At 43.5% G+C, this 19604-nt stretch overlaps 2 protein-coding genes across 7 annotated transcripts in view; one reads left to right on the top strand and one right to left on the bottom strand.

Annotated features, from left to right (window-relative positions):
* LOC308588109 (uncharacterized protein) overlaps positions 1-19604 on the bottom strand; it is a 336103-nt gene that overhangs the window by 150386 nt on the left and 166113 nt on the right. The gene's annotated exons all lie outside the window — the stretch shown is intronic.
* Positions 2867-7245, top strand: SRSF6 (serine and arginine rich splicing factor 6). The gene is made up of 6 exons (XM_081195475.1): positions 2867-3137; positions 3509-3657; positions 5140-5261; positions 5463-5671; positions 6049-6132; positions 6316-7245. The coding sequence occupies exons 1-6, from the start codon at positions 3031-3033 to the stop codon at positions 6677-6679; spliced, it is 1035 nt and encodes a 344-aa protein (XP_081051601.1). The 5' UTR covers positions 2867-3030; the 3' UTR covers positions 6680-7245.

Genomic DNA, 19604 nt, shown 5'->3' with positions numbered 1-19604 from the left:
AAATAAGTAATAAATGTTGGAAATGTAAGGAAAAGGAAGGCACTTTTTATCATCTGTGGTGGGAATGTAAGAAAGTGAAAGGCTTCTGGGAAATGATTTATAATGAGATGATACATTTATAAAAAAAAAACCCAGAAACATTTTTACTTGGTATTGTAGGCACTGACATTAAAAGACAAGATAAAAAACTGTTTTTATATGTGACAACTGCAGCAAGAGTATTATTGGCACAGAAATGGAGGCAGGAAAAACTACCAACAAAAGAGGAATAGCAGATGAAATTGACAGCCTACGCAGAATTGGATAAGATGACAGGGAGAATTCAAAACCAGCAGGACCAGAAATTCTTGAAAGATTGGAGTAAATATACATATATATCTGAAAGACAATTGTAACCAACTCACTATGCTTGTAGGACTACAAGAAGTTTTATAAGGAGATCTGTATGAAATATTGCAGAAAAGATTTATGAGAATGGATTTTAAGTTATGGATCATTAAAAGTAATAGTTAGGATAACAAATTTAAGATTAAAAGATGAGGTTTGAAAATCATTAGACGTGGTTGATGGAAGTCTCAGGCTAAAATAGCCAAAATGTTGTATAAGATGAGATGAGATGATATGTTCTGTTTGGAAAATATATGTAAAAACTAATAAAAATGTATATTAAAAAAAGAAAGGTGAGTAAAAGCAGTAAAACATCAAACATACAAATTCTTAAATGAAAATGTTGCTTATTCACAACACAGAGCCAATCTAGATTATTGGTAAAACCTCTTGAGGCTAGTAAATTGCTCATTTCCTACAATGTGTGGCAGAAAATGAGCATATTTTTCATCACAGAAACCAATCACGTTTTTTCCGTCCTCCAAGGAAGCTCAGCAATTAGACTCTTAGTGATTAACCAGGAGACAGGAGTCACATTATGAGATTTAGGTAGGAGTCTCTGGTGGGTTTTCTTAGTGAAGTTAATAGACATAGGTGATTTGCCCATGAAACATGAGGATGAAACCTGCAAATTGAAGAGCATTAAAAAGTAGGATCTTTTAATGTTTTCTGGAAAAGGCCTTAAGAGTTGAATGTCACAAACACAAACAGAGAAACCCAAGGGAACTGTATATTTTCAAAATGAAGCAGCGTGTCTGAGAGCAGCAATGACAAGTGCATTTTAATACTAAGGAGGTAATGAATATTAGAGAAGTTTAAATATTTAAAGGGGGGGCTTTGAGAGATCTGCCAAAAGCTTTAAGCTCTATCTAGCACAGGGGCATCAAAATCAAAAATTATGTAGCGCCAAACACTCCACCCAGTAATCACCAGGGGGCTACACCCACAATTTTTTCATCCCCTCCCCCAGAAGCAAGGTGGGATGGAGCTGAGATGCAAGCTTCCTGGAAGGTGGGTGGGTCACTTTTCCTTAGCAGAGGCGGCATGGAAGTTGGTGCAGTGCAAACACACAAGCAGGAACACCAGTTTAGCTACACCATTGTATTTGCCCCACACCAACTTCTCCACCAACTTCATTCCTTCCCCCTCTACCCCCCTAACTCAGTGAGTTGCTTCTGCCCTCACTACAAAATCACTAGTTTTGATTTTGGAATTATTATTTTTTAAGTTAGGGCTCTTCCACATTCTGCTGCCCCCAAACTCTCAACCATCACTGCCCTTTTGTATGCTATGTCTCACACTAGGCCCTTCAGCACTACCAGTGCTCTGGACCTTCAACAAGCTACACAAACCATGTTCTAGAACAGGGTGGGGAGCCATTCTTCTGTTGGGGGCCACATTTCCTCAGAATAATGATGCTGAGGACCACAAGACAGCAGATGATGGGGCTAGGTTTCCTGGATAGCCACATTAGATGGTGTTCTAACAAAACAAAGGTATGCACATTTGCTATTTATTAAATTTATATCCTACCAATGGAGCCCAGGGAAACCAACAAGAAGTAAGTGATATAATAATAATAATAATAATAATAATAATAATAATAATTATTCCAGTAGAGGTGCAGACTGGGAAAGATCTCAACTTAAAAGGCTTTTATCAGTTATGTCAATAAGCAAGAAATAAAAAAATGGACCGCTTAACATCTGCATTTATGTTTTTCTGTCTTGTCCATTGTTCTTACAGATTATCATTTTATATATTGCCATGTAGAATAGTTTTCATGGCCTCATCATCTTTGTCTGCTACTTGTAATTCGGTTTTGCTGAAGCGTTATTGTGGAAGATGCGCTGCGTGCGAACTGCTACGAAATTAGGCTTTTATGAGGAGCGGGATCTTGCGGGGGAGCAGTTATTGGATCCATTGTTACTTGGTGTCTTGCATTCACCAACCTTGCTTTGCAATAACTGTTACTAGCCCAAAAATGGCAAATGCCTTGTACCATTTCTTCGATTCTGCACCTAGCTAATATTCTTAAAAGTAAATTTATTTAAAAATAATAAAATGAAGGACTTCAGCGGGCACGGAAAAGACAACATACTAAAAGTCCAATTCAGTTGGCGTACTCCGGGGTCAATGGAGTTAGGCGTCACTCTGCGTTTTCGCCCTTTCCCGTCCATGGCTTTCTAAAAGCAAAGCCTGCACGTAGTACAAATCGAACGGCTCTAGGCTCGTGGGCCAACGCGCATGCGCAAACTAGCGATTCTACTGCTACTTCACATGATCTTCAACTGCCGCCCCCCCCCCCCGCGCCCGGTGGAGCGCAAACTTAAGATACAGCACGACGGAAGCGTCCGGAGAGCTTCGCGCACGCGCACTCCCCAGCGCCTCTTGTTCTTCTCTCGCCCTCGTTCCACCGGCTCCCTTTTGTGACGCTTTCGCACGCCATTGACCCAGCCCATGCCCCGCCCACCTCTATAAAAGCCCGCGCGGGGGTGGGGCGCCATTGTGCTGCGGAGCAGGCCGCAGCCGCGAGTGTCCCGAGGCCTTTTTGTCCCGCCGGCGCCCGATCTTGCTTTTCGGCTCTCACGCCTTCTTCCCTCTCTTTCCCCCTTTTCTTTCTCCCTTTCTAGGTCGCGGGAGATGCCGCGCGTCTATATCGGCCGCCTGAGCTACCATGTGCGGGAAAAGGACCTGCAGCGCTTCTTCAGCGGCTACGGCCGCTTGCTCGAGGTCGACTTGAAAAACGGGTGAGGCGGCGGGCGGGGAAGGTTTCTTCCTCGAGTAAGGCGGGAAGGGAGGGAGCGAGGCACGGAGGGTGGTGGGGGGCTCGGGGCGCCGCTTCTTCCCCCTCCCCTCATGCCGCGTGGCGTCGCGTTCAAAATGGCGGCAGCCCCCATTGTCCCGTCAGCGGAGGAAACGAGTGAAGCGGAGAGGGAGAACGGAATGGCCCTCCTTTGACAGCGGCGCCTCAGGGACTCACGACCAGGCCGGGCCCGTTGTTGTTCGCGCGTGCCTGACGCCGACGTGCTCGTGTTTATTATGTCTATAAGAACGCCTGTGAATAGACACGGGGACGCGCCTATAGGGTAACTTTCCCGTCTCCCCCCCCCCCCCCCAGGTATGGTTTTGTGGAATTCGAGGATTCCCGGGACGCGGAGGACGCCGTTTACGAGCTGAACGGCAAGGACCTGTGCGGGGAGCGGGTGGTCGTGGAGCACGCCCGCGGCCCCCGCCGGGACAGGGACGGCTACAGCTACAGCAGCCGCAGTGAGTGTTGCTCCGCCGCGGCCTACTTCGGGCAGGCGCGCGGAGGCGGGAAGGGAGGGCGCGGGGGAGGGATCAGGCGGGAGGGAGGTTAGGCAGGGAGAGAAGGGGGGATGGGTTTGGTCGGACTGGCCCCTCGGGATGTGGGGAAAGCGGAGGGGAGGGGACACGGCGGGGCTTGGGGAGGAGGGATCGTAGGCCCCTTGTTGGGGGTGGGTGGATTGGGCAGGGTTATTAGGAGGGGCTTTACTTCACTTCTTCCCCTTTGGGTGCATAGCCCAGGGAGTTTTCTGGTAGGGGTTAGGCACCCGCAGTGCCAAGCTGCACTCAAAAAGTTTAGGGTCCTTATTTATTAGGCTGGGGTTTCTCAGAGCAGAGGAGGGGGGCGTTTGTGGGGGGTGGGTTGTATTAAGAACTCACTGCTCTTAATCAGAATGCATTCCGTGCAGATATTGCATAGCAAATACTGCAATTCGGAGAAAGTTTGTGCTGTGGAGGAGCTAACCTAAAGCAGGCACAGCCGTCTTTAAGAAGTATTGTCTTCAGAAGCACTTTGCTTCATGTTCCGAAGCATAAGTAACTGTTGGGACTTTTGAGGGTGGCAATAGCTGACTTTCACAGAAACCGATTATTTTGAATTGGAAATAAAATGACTACATGCTGATGCAAAGCCCATTTTGTTTAGCATTTCCTGGAAAGGATCTGGGATGCGTCAGACTTCTTTATATAATGGTTAAGAGCAGTAAGGCAGTCAAATATCTTTTCTAATGGGTTGTTGCTGGTGGGGGTGGGATTTCTTGCAAATGTGTATGTTTGTTTTTAAAGTTGTTGCATGTTCAATTCAAACTTTTTAACAAGTCCTTGATGTTTCAATTTAAAAGTGACCAGTGGGGCTGAGGCTGTGTCCACTGAGGCTAAGATGACTGCCTTTCCTGATTGGCCATGGCTTTTCCATACATTGTGTGACCCTTGCCCTATGACCCTTTGGCTGACCTTACCGGAAGCCATGACGACAGCAGCCTTTTGCCATTAGACGCAGGGTGATGGTGAGGATTCCAAGGGTTAGACAAAACTGGTTAAACTGAACTAGGTGACTGTTACCTTGCGTGTGTTGTGGCCAAACCACCACCAAATACCTCATACTGTGATGTAAGTACTTAGTGTAATCTAGTAATCGTTTTTGTAAAATGTAGAAATGCATGTAATCAGTTAAGTTTTATATTTTACAATGTTCTGTAAAATAAAACTTAGCAAGGTAAATCTAATAAGGAGCAGTCACTCTCTAACAGAGTTTAGGAGCACAGTCTTGTAGGATTTTAGTCTTTGATTTGCCCTTAATATATAAAATGTGGCGAATTAAAAATTTTGTTGCAGGATTAGAAAGATAAAGTCCTACTCCTGTAAATGCAATTTGTGAACTAAAGTAAACTAACTTTTCATTGCTTTTATACAAGGTTGCTAACTTTGTATCTTTGTATAATAAAGGTGGAGGAGGATATAGCAGTCGAAGAGCATCAGGAAGAGATAAATATGGACCACCTGTTCGCACAGAATACAGATTAATTGTTGAAAACCTTTCCAGTCGCTGTAGTTGGCAGGATTTGAAAGTACGTTGACACAATAATCTTTTCTTTTTAAAGCAAGTTATCAGATAGCTCTTTGAATCTCATAAACTTTAAAGAATGCCAGTTAACTTTGAAAAGTATGTGTATTGAGTTTGCTGAACTTGCTGAGATTTTTTTCTGAAGCTAGTGTAGTGCCCTTCCTACGTTTGTGGAGAGACTTAATAATTCAGTTTTCTCTTTCAGGATTTTATGAGGCAAGCTGGTGAGGTAACCTATGCGGATGCTCACAAAGAACGCACAAATGAAGGAGTAATTGAATTCCGTTCTTACTCTGACATGAAGCGTGCTCTGGACAAATTGGATGGTACAGAGATAAATGGACGAAAGATCAGGCTGGTTGAAGACAAGCCACGGTCAAGCCATAGAAGATCTTATTCTGGCAGTAGATCAAGGTATCTTTGGTGCCGATGTGGTTTGTAAGATTTTCTGCGTATGACTTAAATCCGGAAATGGGGATAAGCAGCAGTTATTTCCCTGAATAGAGAAGAATACACCTTGCAGTGCTGGGTAACAGGGGTCCCCACTTCAGATGTTATACTACTCAAGTTAGCTGGCTGTACTAATATGTGCACAAGAATATAAATTTGTGGGAACTTCAGGACATATTGAACTCTGGATTGGGACTTCTGTATGTGCAATTAAATTCCGCTTTTGTCCCCAGCACATCCTTCTCAGCAGATTGGGGGGGAGAGAGAGAGAGAGAAGAAAAAGAAGTCCTGTTGTGCCAGTGGTGCATGGTGCCCAAATAGCTGCTGTGTTTCTTTTTTAGGTCCCGTTCCAGAAGGAGATCACGTAGTAGAAGTCGTAGGAGCAGCCGCAGTAGATCCCGTAGTGCCTCAAAAAGCCGGTCTCGGTGAGAATTTGAATTTATCTGTCTGTCTTGCCAACAATGCATTAGGAGGTGTGTCCGATAGAAATATTCTCCTAGCTTAAGTGCTCACACTGTACATTGGTATTTAAATTACTACGCGTCCAAACAAATGGGCTTCTGTGTGTAGACTTGCAATAAGTAAATAACTTTTGTTCTTTTGAAAAGCTCTAAATCTAGGTCTCGAAGCAAAGATCGTTCACGGTCCAGATCTAAAAGTAGAAAGTCGAGATCAAAGAGCAAGTCTAAGATGAAATCTGACAGGGGTTCACAATCCCGCAGCAGATCCAAAGAGAAGTCTGAGAAGTCTCGCAGCAGATCCAGGTCTGTGTCTCGATCGCCAAAAGAAAATGGTAAAGGAGAAGCAAAGTCTAAATCAAGGTCAAGGAGCAGATCTCGTTCCAATTCGCCAGTGCAGGATGAACCAGCAAAGGCACGGTCAGAATCCCCACCCAAGAGGAATGAATCGCGATCCCGGTCACGATCACATTCAAAATCCCGCTCACGTTCACGATCCAGTTCACAAGATTAATACTGGAACTCATTTCCCTTTTCACATGATTATGGAACATTTGTATTCCAGGCCAGGGGTCTTTTTTATGTTAGTATTGGCGAAGTTGGCCTGCTTAGTTGCAGAAAGAAGCAGTCTGAAAACCACATAAACGAGGCGCTAAAGTTTGAAATATCTAAAACTTTTTATGAAAGTGGCAAAGAGCAGGAAAAGATTATCTTTTTGTAGAAATTAGGGCAAATCCTTGATTATTATTTTTTAATAGTGCCCCATCAGAAATCTGGGGAGTGGAAAATGAGTTTTATATAAAATCTTTTGAGTGCAGAAGGTTTTTGGAAAGGTAACTATTCATAAATGTTTCCGTTATTTAAAATTACTGGAATTAATAGGCTATGGCTTGCTTCTAAAAGTGCATGAGAGCCTTAGTGAACAGGTCAGAGATGCTTATAAAGCTGATAAGCCAACTATGAGTTTGAATTGGAACACTTCTTCTGTGTTGTACCCAAACTTGCCAGAAGTTACTTCTTTGCTCCTTTGTCACCATCTTGAGGCAGTATTGACAACCTAATAAAAATGATCCTCTCTAACTTTGCATGCTGCAGTTTTGCCTAACAAAATAAAGCTAACACCAAGTGAAATTCAAGGTACCACATTACTTTTTAGTTGCCAAGTTCTTTGGTTGGTTGTTTTGTTGTTGTCTTAACTGCTGCCACATTCTGCATCTCAGTTATAAGAGGTTGCTGACTTCCCATGAAATTGATGGCACTTGATGAAACTTCTTGTACTGAACTTAAGTTCTAGTGTTAATGGGTATTCAAGAACTAGATTTCCCATTATGATTTGTGCAGCTGGATGAGAAATAAAATCAGTTCCCCTAATGTTTGTAGCAAACCAGTTAGCAACAATAACAGAATATTAGCACAGCCGTGTAACCTTTATACAATGTGTAGTTTGACTTGTATAAAAATTAAATCATTGACTCCAGTGTTTGTAGCATAGCTTTATTTGCTAGATGGTGTTATAGAGTAGTCTAACCTTAGCTTTGGTATGCGAGTAAAGGAAATTGGAAATGGCCTGTGATGTTGGTCTATTACAAATGTTATCACAAATGATTTAATACTATTTGAAATGGGAAACAGATTCCTCTTTTTACTTAGATTGTTTATCAAACTTTATGCTTTTTTTGGTAAACTCATAACAATGTCTACTCTTTAGCTGCCATTTAGCAGCAATCCAAGCCCTGAAAACTGAAATAATTCAGGTTAGTACAAGTTTCACTAGCCCCACAGCTCCCCCGATGATGCTTAGCAATCATGCAAGAATCTGGTCAGCCCCTCCTCTTTACTTCAGCTCTAGTGATAAGCTGATACATTTTCAGGGACCTTATTCTCTAGAATCATTTGTATTTTTCTGACCTATAATGAGAGCACCATGAGAGCTCCATAAGGTTGTTTTTCTTTGTGCTTATGAAGTTATTTTGTATTTTGCAGGGAATAAGCATGTTCAGAGGTGGTGTACATGGCCAAAGAATACAATACATCAAAAATGCAGCCCTAAAATTAGAAACTGAAGCACTGCAGCATACCATTTAGATGACATAACGAAATACCTGTTGAAATACAGTATTCAGCATAAGCTTCAAGCAGGAAAAAGGGGGCCAATTAGGCCATAAGCTAGAATTTAATTGTCCCTTTTCTTGAATTAATGTGGAAGAAGGTCTTAATAGCCCTGATAATTCAGTTTGTCTAGAATGCTGCACACAGAGGTAGGTGTGTGGCTAGGACTCCAGATTATTCTTGCCAGTTTTTATAGGTTCAGTTTAAGGTGCTAATTGCAGACCATGACTGAAATTGTTCAGAAGAAATAGACTTTTAACTTGTGTGGATCATTGTTCAACAACTATGTTAGGTTTGTCACATAGGAAACCTTACTTGCTGAAAAGAAGAAGAAGAAGAAGAGTTTGGATTTGATATCCCGCCTTTCACTCCCCTTCAGGAGTCTCAAAGCGGCTAACATTCTCCTTTCCCTTCCTCCCCCACAACAAACAAAGCAAAACTGGGCACATAAATGCAAATAGATTCAAGCAGTATATATATTTTGCCAGGACATCTGAATGTTTTCAGTCGGAGGAATTACTTTCTGATCAGCACCTGTAAGGAAATAACCCGTATCATACCTACAGATATGTCTTTACAACTGCCATAGATTCATAGTTGTGAAGTCTTAAAATGTGAGTTGCAATAAAAGCTTGCATTGGCGAAGCTCTCATCTGTATACCTCCAGTGCAAAAAAAAGCCATATAAAATATTTTTTTCTCCACAGCTTGCTACCTGTGTTCATCCTAATTTTACTCTGCTGGGGTTGGAGCAAAGCATGGCTGTCACTGAAAGACTTCATACACTTTTAAGCAAATCAGGCAACATCTGAATATATCAGTTAAAACTCTAATTTCGTATAATATTCACCATTTCATTAAGCTTTTATCTCACATTCTCACAGAGAATCTTATGAAATTGCAGACTTTTCAGCATATAGTCTGTCAGGTAATTGGTGGCATTAAAGGGGTCATGTTTGAGGAATAAGCCCTCCCGACTATTGAAACAAATTTTAAAATACAAACAAAACAGTTTTTTTAAAAAAAATCCACAGTTGATTAAAATCCAGATTACAATATTATGAATACAATCCAGATTTAAGCAAATAAGTTTTTAAGGGCTGCTTGAAAACTAGCAAAAACAGCCCTGCATGCTCCTTTTAAGAGAGTTTCAGAGAACGTGACTGCTACTGAGAAGGACCTGTGATTTGTGGCTGCTAGTCTGATGAATCTTGAGGCAGGCTTTGGAAGCCAAACAACCTGAAGGCATCAACAGGTCCGTAGGGGTGTGGATGCAGCATTTCAAATTGCATGTTCCTGTTTGTTTAGGAAAAAGTGAATGACAGTACTACTACATCCTACTTAAAATGTTTTTCCCTACTCATTAACCAAGATGGCTTACAGGTGACTTAGTTCCACCCCCTCCCTTTCTAAATACTATTTAAAGGCAAACCCATTCTGATCACATTATAAAAGGGTAAAGGGGACCTCTGACCATTAGGTCCAGTCGTGGCAGACTCTGGGGCTGCGGCTCTCATCTCGCTTTATTGGCCGAGGGAGCCGGCGTGCAGCTTCCGGGTCGTGGCTAGCATGACTTAGCCACTTCTGGCAAACCAGAGCAGCGCTCACATTATATCAGTCTAGTATTGATGCAGCCTGGGCATGTGTTAATGGAAGCAAGGCCATGTTCTGTTGATAGGCTTGAGTCTGACACATTTGTTAATTTGTCTAACCCTCTCTTAAAGCTGTGCAAGGTGGCCATCACCAATTGGGGGACAAATGCCATAGTTGGTTATGCGAAGGATTGCCTTCTGTCTCGATTGAATCTTCTAACATTTGGCTTTATTGGTGGCCCAGGGTTCTAGTATTATGGGAGCTATACTAGAACTATATATCAGAATAAAACTGCTTATGCTGCCTCAGATAATTTCCCAGTACCTTGGAAGATCACAAGCAGGACATGATTAGGCTCATTGCTCCACACCACGAAACCTCTGAATATGGGGGGGGGGGTGAATTTTGCTGTTGTGGCTAATAGCCATTGATTGGCCTAATGATCATACAATTTGTACAGACTGTCTAAAAATCACCACCTCTTGTGAATGCTGCATATTTTGGACACGCTTTGCATGAAACACTGCCAGTAGTCTTCAACTTTTTCAAGACCTGGGAGCAACCTTTAACCCAAACATGCATTTGGAGACCCATTTCTTAATTCCGCTGTCCCATGACCTGGTTGGGTTCAAACCAACAAAAGAAGACCAATGTGCTAAATGGGTGGGTAATCTCAGCCAGAGGACCAGGTCCTTATCTGTCTACTTTGTCAATGTTGCACCTGTACAATGTGAGCTAATGGATTGCTTTAGAGTAGTGAAGGGCCTCTATGGGAGCTCAGCAGATAAAAAGGTGGAACCCACAGATAACTTGCTATAATCAATTCCAGTAGTCTTCTGTTCCACCTCATAGTTGCTGGTCTTTGGAGTGAGTCATGGTTCCATGTTCTCCCTCATGCTTTTTAACATCTACAAGAAACTACTGGGGGAAGTTTTCTAAATCAGCAGTATTCAATAGTTTCCCACCTGAGGCCCAGCTTTAAGCCAAACATTCATTTGGGGATCCATTTCTTTTTTACCCTATAATTGCATTGTTGCTGTTGCCACCCATCTTAGATGGTAATACCATCTCTAACCTGGTATTGGGTCCTCCAAGTTGAAGACCAGTTTCCTAGAGCAGTGTTCCCCAACCTTGGGCCTCCAGCTGTTTTTGGACTACAACTCCCATCATCCCTCGCTAGCAAGACCAGTGGTCAAGGATGATGGGAATTGTAGTCCAAAAACAGCTGGAGGCCCAAGGTTGGGGAACACTGTCCTAGAGGCTTGGTATAAAGTGTGAACTTGATGATAGTGACACACAACTCTACCTCTTACCCATCTAGTCCCATGGAAACCCTTGTCAGGTGGCTGCTGGTGGTTTTAGAATGGACGAGGGCAAGCTTGCTAATGCTTAGTTAAGATGGGGCAGTACTGTGGGTTGCATTTAAATCTACATCAAAGTTTACATGTACGGTAGGTTATTTGACCTGCATTGATTTCAGTACAGCATTCAATATGCAAAGCAGGTGGACAGCATCCATCCGTAACCTGCTTATTTCAATGTACATCAATTTGCTTCTATTTTCTCATCAAGTGAGTGATACAAACACAGCTTCTTTGCATTGGTTCTGTTTACTTGGGTGAAGGCTGTTCAGCTGCTGCAGCATCTTTTGAACTGAGAATTGCCCAGCTCACAGGTTTGAAGGTCTCCCTAAGTTTGGAACTAGTTCTGCAGATGGCTGCAGCCTTTGCTGTTCGACCTAGGAAGTGCCTCTTGTGAGGTGAAAGGCAGGATTGTCATCCATCCAGTCCTCGCAATGGCTTCACGGTTGGAAGAGAGCTGATCGGAAACTGGATCTTACTGGTCTTATAGTCTGCTAACCCAGTTTTCCAGTCCTGGTTTCTTCCAGATGTTTTGGACAACTCATCTCAAGGAAAAGTTATAGTCCGAAACATTTGGAGGGCACCAGGTTGCAGAAGGTTTAATCACTGTATCACATTGGCTGTGTGCATATACATTCCTCACTTCTGATAGTTTTCAGGGTCTTTCTCAGAATCCAGTACTTCCCCGCAGAACATGGGGATTCACAGTTTTTCTCCTCTTCCTTGGCCCCTTCTGGCACACAGGATCTCCACATGCAGCATGAATGGTCCCACTCTACAAATGGGAGACTAATACTTGGAAACCCCTCCCCCCCCATTGCTTTCACATCTCTGAAGAACAGTTGTGATTGAGCTGGCATCGCATCCACCACATGTAATTACTGCTTGCTTTATAAATCAAAGAGGAAAGGATAAAAGCATAGCAATTTGGCTTGCCATTAAGAACAGAATTCAGGAACGCTTAATAAGGACGCCCTTGAGGCTGGATTGTTATATCAATGTAAAGTTAATAAAATGGTATTCAGAATTAAAATAACAAATTGACTGATGCAGAAAGTCAACATTTCTGCATTACGACCCATGGTGTTACTCTCTCTTGAGAGAGAAGCGGATCTATGGTTTAGAATTAGAAATCTTTTTAATTAGCATTCTTCAAAACTCTTCAGAGTGCATTGGAGGGGATTCTGTTTCAGGCTTTGTAAACTTTAGGATCAGTCCACGAACTGTCCTAACCAGGAAGTATGAGGCTTGGTGTCCTGTGTGCCTATTTGGAAAACCAAGGAATAGCCTGTCTTTCTCCAGCGGTGAAAGAAGCTCAGTGCTGGAGTGAGGAGAGAGCTGCATTGCATTGCATTGCCCCATGCTTCTCAGCATCGCTTTCCACACCACACCAACTCAGTCTTCCCCCATACTCGCCCGGCTATCTTTATAAGCAGCTGTCCTTCCTTTCCTCTGGCAGCAGTGAGCTCTGCCTGATTGTGGGAGGTCAGCGACTGCCAGCGTAAATGAGGCACTGCTGCATTAACAAGATAGCTGCAGCTGGCGAAGGGAATGGGCTGGTGTAGGACTGCCATCCCCTCCCTGTTCCTTCACTCACAGGGACACACAATGGCACACTGGTCCCAGGAGATGCGGTGGCGGCAGCAATGGCTATTTCTGAAGACTGGCGAAGAGGAAGAGGCACACACCCCTCTTTCTTCAAAATCCAACACAAAATGCTCTTACAGTTTATGAAAAACCTATAGACCACAATCACATAAAAACACAGCAAGGCAGCACACAGCATAAACGTTCCAATAAAAGCAACAAAAACATCAATAAATTTGGGTTGTTAAAAATGAATTCGCATTGCAAAGAATAAATGCACGTCAACTGAGTAACACAGTTTTTAGGAAATGTCTAAAAGAAGACATGAATGGTTCCTGTGGAATCTCTACAAGCAGTTCCACAGGACGGGACCTGCAACAGGGATCAGTTTCTAATAGGCCAACGAACCTTCAGGGGTGTGAGGAACCACAAGTCATCAGAGGGTGATCAAGACAGAAGGTCCTGAAGGTGCTTTGCAACAATGTTCATGCAGGAACCTTGAACCTGGCCTGGTAGCAAATTGAATACACTTGCTGTTTTTTAACAATTCAATCTTGAATTCATCCAAGCTTAGACATTTGAACCTCGGCTGCAGCAAATCTTAAAATATTTTGATTCATCGACCAAACTGAATTCAGTGCATGAGCTCATGCAACTGAATGTCCCCTTCCTCTCCTTCCCCTTGCAGCCCTTCGTAACATCTGCCAAAGTCTGCTCTGGAAGATTGGGGCAGCAGGCCAGGAGCTGCAAAAGGAAGGAAGGAAGTCTTGCTTGCTCAATGTTGCTTTCCATCCTATGGTTGGTGTCACCAGCACTGGCAGACCTTGGGATTCTCACATTTCAGCAGTGCCCTGTGCAACACAATGATAGGCAGTTACACCCAAACCCTGAGTAGTTGTAAGGAAGATGGCAAGCAGATAACGCTGGCAGAGGGTTGGGCAGCTCCCCGTTTGCTCCATTTGCCCTAATGGGCCAGCCTGCGCTGCATTTGGTGCTGTTTTAATTCTGTGGTTGCGCTTTAGGCAATTGATTTAGGCAAGGCGCGGATACCCCCCCCCACACACACACACACATTTTATTTATTAATAAATGTTATGTTCACTCTCTTAAAGGAGCCTAGGCTGGCACACAGATATCCTAACTGATGTGCTCTTTAATACAAGTTAATTAAATAAATATCCAGTTGTGCTGCAACCTGTAAAAATATAGATTATAGCTTTTTCCTCCCAATAACGCTGTGGATCACACTGTGTGTTTCCAAAGAGCTGTGACACCTGAAAACTGTTCCTTTGTCCCAAAGAGATTGCATTCTGGTCATCTTTCCCCTCAGCCCCCTTTCCTTTTGTGGCTGTGTTACACATATTTGGCTTTTCAGTAAATGCATGGCAGGCACAAGATGAGATGTTAACCATTATTACTCTAGTTATCAGTGACATAGCATGTTAATGGTTTTTATCAACAGTGCAATAATTAAGTTTTATTGTATCTAAAGCTATTTGCATGCATATCCAGCAATATCTGCTGTAATTTACCAGTGAGGTTTAGATAAATGGGAAGGATGCTCACTTTGCCCTAAAGCTGCATGAGGGAAACACAGTGAACGGAATACAAAAAGCACTGCAATATATTTAGACTTTAGATGATGGGAGTTCCATTGTATGCAGTTTTGTTTACCAATCATGTATGGCTATCATCATCTCCATAATGCAACAACAGCATTTCAAGATCAAACCAATGAGCCAGCTATCCCGGTATTTTATACAGTGGTACCTCGGGTTATATACACTTCAGGTTACAGACTCCGCTAACCCAGAAATATTACCTCAGGTTAAGAACTTTGCTTCAGGATGAGAACAGAAATCATGCTCCGGCGGTGCGGCGGCAGCAGGAAGACCTATTAGCTAAAGTGGTGCTTCAGGTTAAGAACAATTTCAGGTTAAGAATGGACCTCTGGAATGAATTAAGTACTTAACCCGAGGTACCACTGTATCTGGTTGGTTTAGTCTGACCCTTGAGTCAATTGGATTCCAGAATTCCCTGAGGAGTTCCCACCCCCTGGTATTGATGGCATCCTGCACCCTTTGCGTCTGAAATTCTTGCCATGTCAAAAGCTGAGGAACAATATGTTGGCCATGGCCAGTGCTTTTCTCAGGTATGTTCTCCCACAGCTTCCCAGTCCAAGTACTTCTGACTTAGTGACATTCTCAGACAGATGGAGCCAGGAGGGTAAGTTACTAAAACACACATTGTATTCTGCTACACACAGCGCTCAACCACTTGCCACAGAGTTAACTTTACATAGACTGCTGTGGCAGCTGTAAAAAGATAAAGGGACCCCTGACCATTAGGTCCAGTCGTGGCCGACTCTGCGGTTGCAGCGCTCATCTCGCTTTATTGGCCAAGGGAGTCGGTGTACAGCTTCCGGGTCATGTGGCCAGCATGACTAAGCTGCTTCTGGCGAACCAGAGCAGCGCACGGAAACGCCGCTTACCTTCCCGCCAGAGCGGTACCTATTTATCTACTTGCACTTTGACATGCTTTCGAACTGCTAGGTTGGTAGAAGAAGGGACCGAGCAACGGGAGCTCACCCTGTCACAGGGATTCGAACTGTGGACCTTCTGATCGGCAAGTTCTAGGCTCTGTGGTTAAAACCCACAGCGCCACCCGTGCCCCTTGTGGCAGCTGTAGTGGCCCTTAAATCTGTAAAGAGCCATCCAGTCAAGGTGCCGGGGATGATGAACAACCTGATGAAGTCTATGCTTGCCCACCATTTTGCAGACAAAGTTGCACATCTCTTGCTTGCTGTGGAATCTCAAGGACATGAGAACTTGGGACTCTCAGTGCTGTGTCTGGAAGTGACTCTGGACATTACCTAGAAGACTGAAAGAAAGAAAGTCACTCTCGTCCTCTTTTAATACTTCAGGGTGCTGTCCAAAGTGACAACATTCCACCTCCCATGTGTGTTAACTGGCCCAAGCATCAAGAACCTGGACACTGATGTGTGTGGAGGAGAGCAAGTAGCTGCTTCAGAATACTGCTGTGCTGAAATCTGTTCTTTGATTTCTCGACCGTTCTCTTCCTCTGCTAAAGAGGCACCCAGTTTTCTGCCTCATTCTCATGTCACCTCATTGCAAAGGAGCTGAGAGTGGTGTATATATTTTCAATAAACATTTCTTTAGCACTCTGTAGCCTCCTATCAAATGTGTTAATCCTGCATTCAAATTAAATATACAGTGGTACCTTGGGTTACATACGCGTCAGGTTACATACGCTTCAGGTTACAGACTCCGCTAACCCAGAAATAGTACCTCGGGTTAAGAACTTTGCTTCAGGATGAGAACAGAAATTCTGTGGCAGCGGGAGGCCCCATTAGCTAAAGTGGTGCTTCAGGTTAAGAACAGTTTCAGGTTAAGAACAGACCTCCGGAATGAATTAAGTACTTAACCTGAGGTACCACTGTAACGCTAGGGAGTTTCACAGGTGATGCTAAATATATGCATTTAATTTCTCACATTTGTGAATTAGAAAGTTCAGTTGATTTAAATACAAGCCTTTCACTTCTTATAGCCCATTTCATTCTGAAATGATGCATTCCAAAGCAGGGAACACTAGAACACATTACAAATGTGTTGTGTTAAAAGGGAGGATGGGGAGGAGGAGTCATGCACTTTGGTTGACAATCTTAGGATCATCGACTCATAGAATTATAGAGTTGGCAGTGAACTCTGGGGGCATCTAGTCCAATCCCCTGCAATGCAGGAATCTCAACACATGGTCTCCCATCCGATTTGAAACCATACCAGACCCTGCTTTGCTTTATGAATGTCATCAATAATAGTAGATCTTTTGGGTATGATTTGATACTATCATGAGGACTGGGGGTATACAATGAGAAGAGGGCCTGGTAGGGTGTTTTTCAGGACCACTCAAATGATTACAGTCATTCCTGGCAGGGAAAGGATGATAACAAGCAATTGCTCTCTTCCTGCCTCCCTTTACATTGGGATCAGTGTGGAGTGCTGCAAGACCCCATCTTATTCCCCCTACAATTCAATGTACAGTCGTACCTTGGAAGTCAAACACAATCTGTTGCAGAAGTCCATTCGACTTCCAAAACATTCAGAAACCAAAGCATAGCTTCCAATTGGCTGGAAGAAGCTCCTGCAGCCAATTGGAAGCCGCGGAAGCCATGCCGGACATTCGGCTTCTGAAAATTGTTCCAAAACGTGAACACACACTTCCAGGATTCGATCATTCGGGAGCCAAATTGTTTGGAAGCCAAGTCATTTGCGATTCAAAAAAGGGGTGTGTGTCCAGTGTTACTGTTTTCTGATAGCATTAAAAACTTCATCATACCTTTTTATCCAAAACAAGGCTTGGACCCAGCTACCCAATGACTGGGTACAGATGATCCAGTTAATGCTGAATATGGACAATAATAAAGGAAGCCCTTTTGAACTGGGAAAAATAGTGACTCCTGTTAGTGACAGAGTACTGGCTTCTTACATTTGAAATACAAATAGATCCATTGCAATAATACCTGAGACTCCAGGATATATCAGAGCATCTTTGAACGTGCTAAAGAAACCGTAAGAAAGAGAGTGGGTTTATTGTTTCTCTCCCATCTCCTGAAGTCCAATGGTGGTGGGGGAGAATGATACAGGGAAGTTTTTAGTGTGTGACATTTTAATGTATTTTGAATCCTTGTTGGAAGCTGCCCAGAGTGGCTGGGGAAACCCAGCCAGATGTGCGGGGTACAAATAAATTATTATTGTTGTTGTTTGTTTGTTGTTGTTGTTGTTACATAGTTGCTCCCCACTGTGAGGTGTATATTTTCTTCTGAAACTGGGCCTTTCTTTTTCCTTTCGATGAGAGGCATAGAAATGCAGAGAGAGGAAGTGTGAAGCACTATTGTCTTTGCACTCGCTGCAATATCTGAAGTGGTTGGTTATCAACTTGAAGCTCTTTTCAAATCCATTTGTGGGGAAAGCTGTGATTTTGTTGTAGGATTCAGACTAACAATTGTATTTCAACAAGATTACACTTCAAAACATTGGGCGTAGTTATTGTAACGTGCTTGATATAAAAGCTCCGAATGGTGAAGGAAGCAGCAGTCCAACGAAAGTGCATTTAACCAGGGTCTCCACGGGCTTCCTATTGTCTTCTAGGCTACTTTGGATCTGTGAGTGCTGCTTCCGCATGGCAGCCAGTAGTGGGCTTGGGGCTGCTCATGCATGCATCTTTTGTGCAGCATTTCACAGGACAACATCCTCATCAAAATGACATCCTATATTATGTTCCCATTTGATTCAGCTTTACCACTTCTGCGGAAAATCCAGTATGGGGGGGGGGGGAAAGGCTCACAAGAAAAGTAAATCTGGATTAAAGTTAGAAGGGGAGCAGGGATGTAGTATGGTATTTTGATGAGGGTGAGTGAAGTCATGCAAAACTTGTGGATGAGCATCGAGGAGTCCACAATAAGCTGTTATGTGGAAGCAGCCCCCATAGAGCAAAATGAGCACCTTGAATTGTGCCTGGAAAGAAATAAGAAGTCCATAATAAGCTGCCAAGTGGAAGCACTCTATTTCCCAGGCATCCTCTCCCACAGCCAGGATTGACTCTAAGATTGAGGGGTCCCATCCCAGGGGACTACAAGGGTTTTTTTTTTACCCACAATCTCACAGAATATCAGAACTGTGTAAATTTCCACAGAGGCAGCCATGTTAGTCTGTTGTTGGAGAAACAACAAAGAGCCTGATCGCACCTTAATGACTATGGTTCAGAATGGGGTTGATGGTCCACTTCATCAGCTACATTAAGTGCAGGTCCTGCTCTATGAACACAATGTGTTTTCAGGAAATCTTTTTTTAGGCCAACGTTTGCATAACAATGAGGCAATTTCCATTTTTTTCCTATGGAGAAATTTCTAATGCATTCCTGACCATAGAATTTTGACCCCAGGATGACAAAAGAACACAGGGAAAATCTGGGGAAACCTCTGAAACCTTGCAAAAGGCAATCAGTTATTTGTCTGACCTCTCCCTCTTTCCCCCTCCATCCCACCATGGTTTCTGGCAAAATGGCTGACGTAGACCAGCAAAGCACAAAAAAGTAAGCCTTGTTTTAGGCTGCGTATTTGCTTACAGTACTAGAAGCAGGTCTAGCTGTTTGGATATCTGAATCTGTGGTGTGTATACAGTGGTGCCCCGCAAGACGAATGCCTCGCAAGACGGAAAACTCGCTAGACGAAAGAGTTTTCAGTTTTGGAGGTGCTTCGCAAAACGAATTTCCTATGGGCTTGCTTCGCAAGACGACAATGTCTTGCGAGTTCCTGCTGGTTTTTTTCCCTCCCCCCCCCTTTTCTAAGACGCTAAGCCGCTTATCAGCTGATCCGATCAGCAGATAAGCCGCTAAAAGCCGCTAATAGCGCTAATCCGCTAATCCTTCAATGGGCTTGCTTCGCAAGATGAAAAAACCGCTAGACGAAGAGAATCACAGAACGGATTCTTTTCGTCTCGCGAGGCACCACTGTATCAAGATTTGGATACTCATTTCTTGTGTTTGGATAAGTTGATTTTTGTATAACAAGCGCTTGGGTGTAAGTATACACACACACAAATTGTTGAAAGAGGGATTATAAACAGTGAGGTCAGAGTGAAAACATTTCCTTTCTCTCTGACCTCACTGGTTCATAATCCCTGGTAAGTGATTGTGTGTGTGTGTGTGTGTGTGTGTGTGTGTGTGTGTGAGAGAGAGAGAGAGAGAGAGAGAGAGAGAGAGAGAGAGAGAG

Source organism: Podarcis bocagei (genome assembly GCF_964188305.1).
Source record: "Podarcis bocagei genome assembly, chromosome: 5".
In the NCBI taxonomy this organism is placed as follows: domain Eukaryota; kingdom Metazoa; phylum Chordata; class Lepidosauria; order Squamata; family Lacertidae; genus Podarcis; species Podarcis bocagei.
The sequence above is the reverse complement of the archived record's forward strand: the minus strand, read 5'-3'. Positions and strand labels throughout refer to the sequence as shown.

Excerpts from the sequence above, each read along its gene's own strand:
- SRSF6 (XM_081195475.1), top strand. The coding sequence starts at position 3,031 with ATGCCGCGCGTCTATATCGGCCGCCTGAGCTACCATGTGCGGGAAAAG. Across the intron at positions 5,262-5,462 it reads GTAGTTGGCAGGATTTGAAA|GATTTTATGAGGCAAGCTGG; the intron begins GTACGTTGACAC and ends TTTCTCTTTCAG. Across the intron at positions 6,133-6,315 it reads GCCTCAAAAAGCCGGTCTCG|CTCTAAATCTAGGTCTCGAA; the intron begins GTGAGAATTTGA and ends TCTTTTGAAAAG.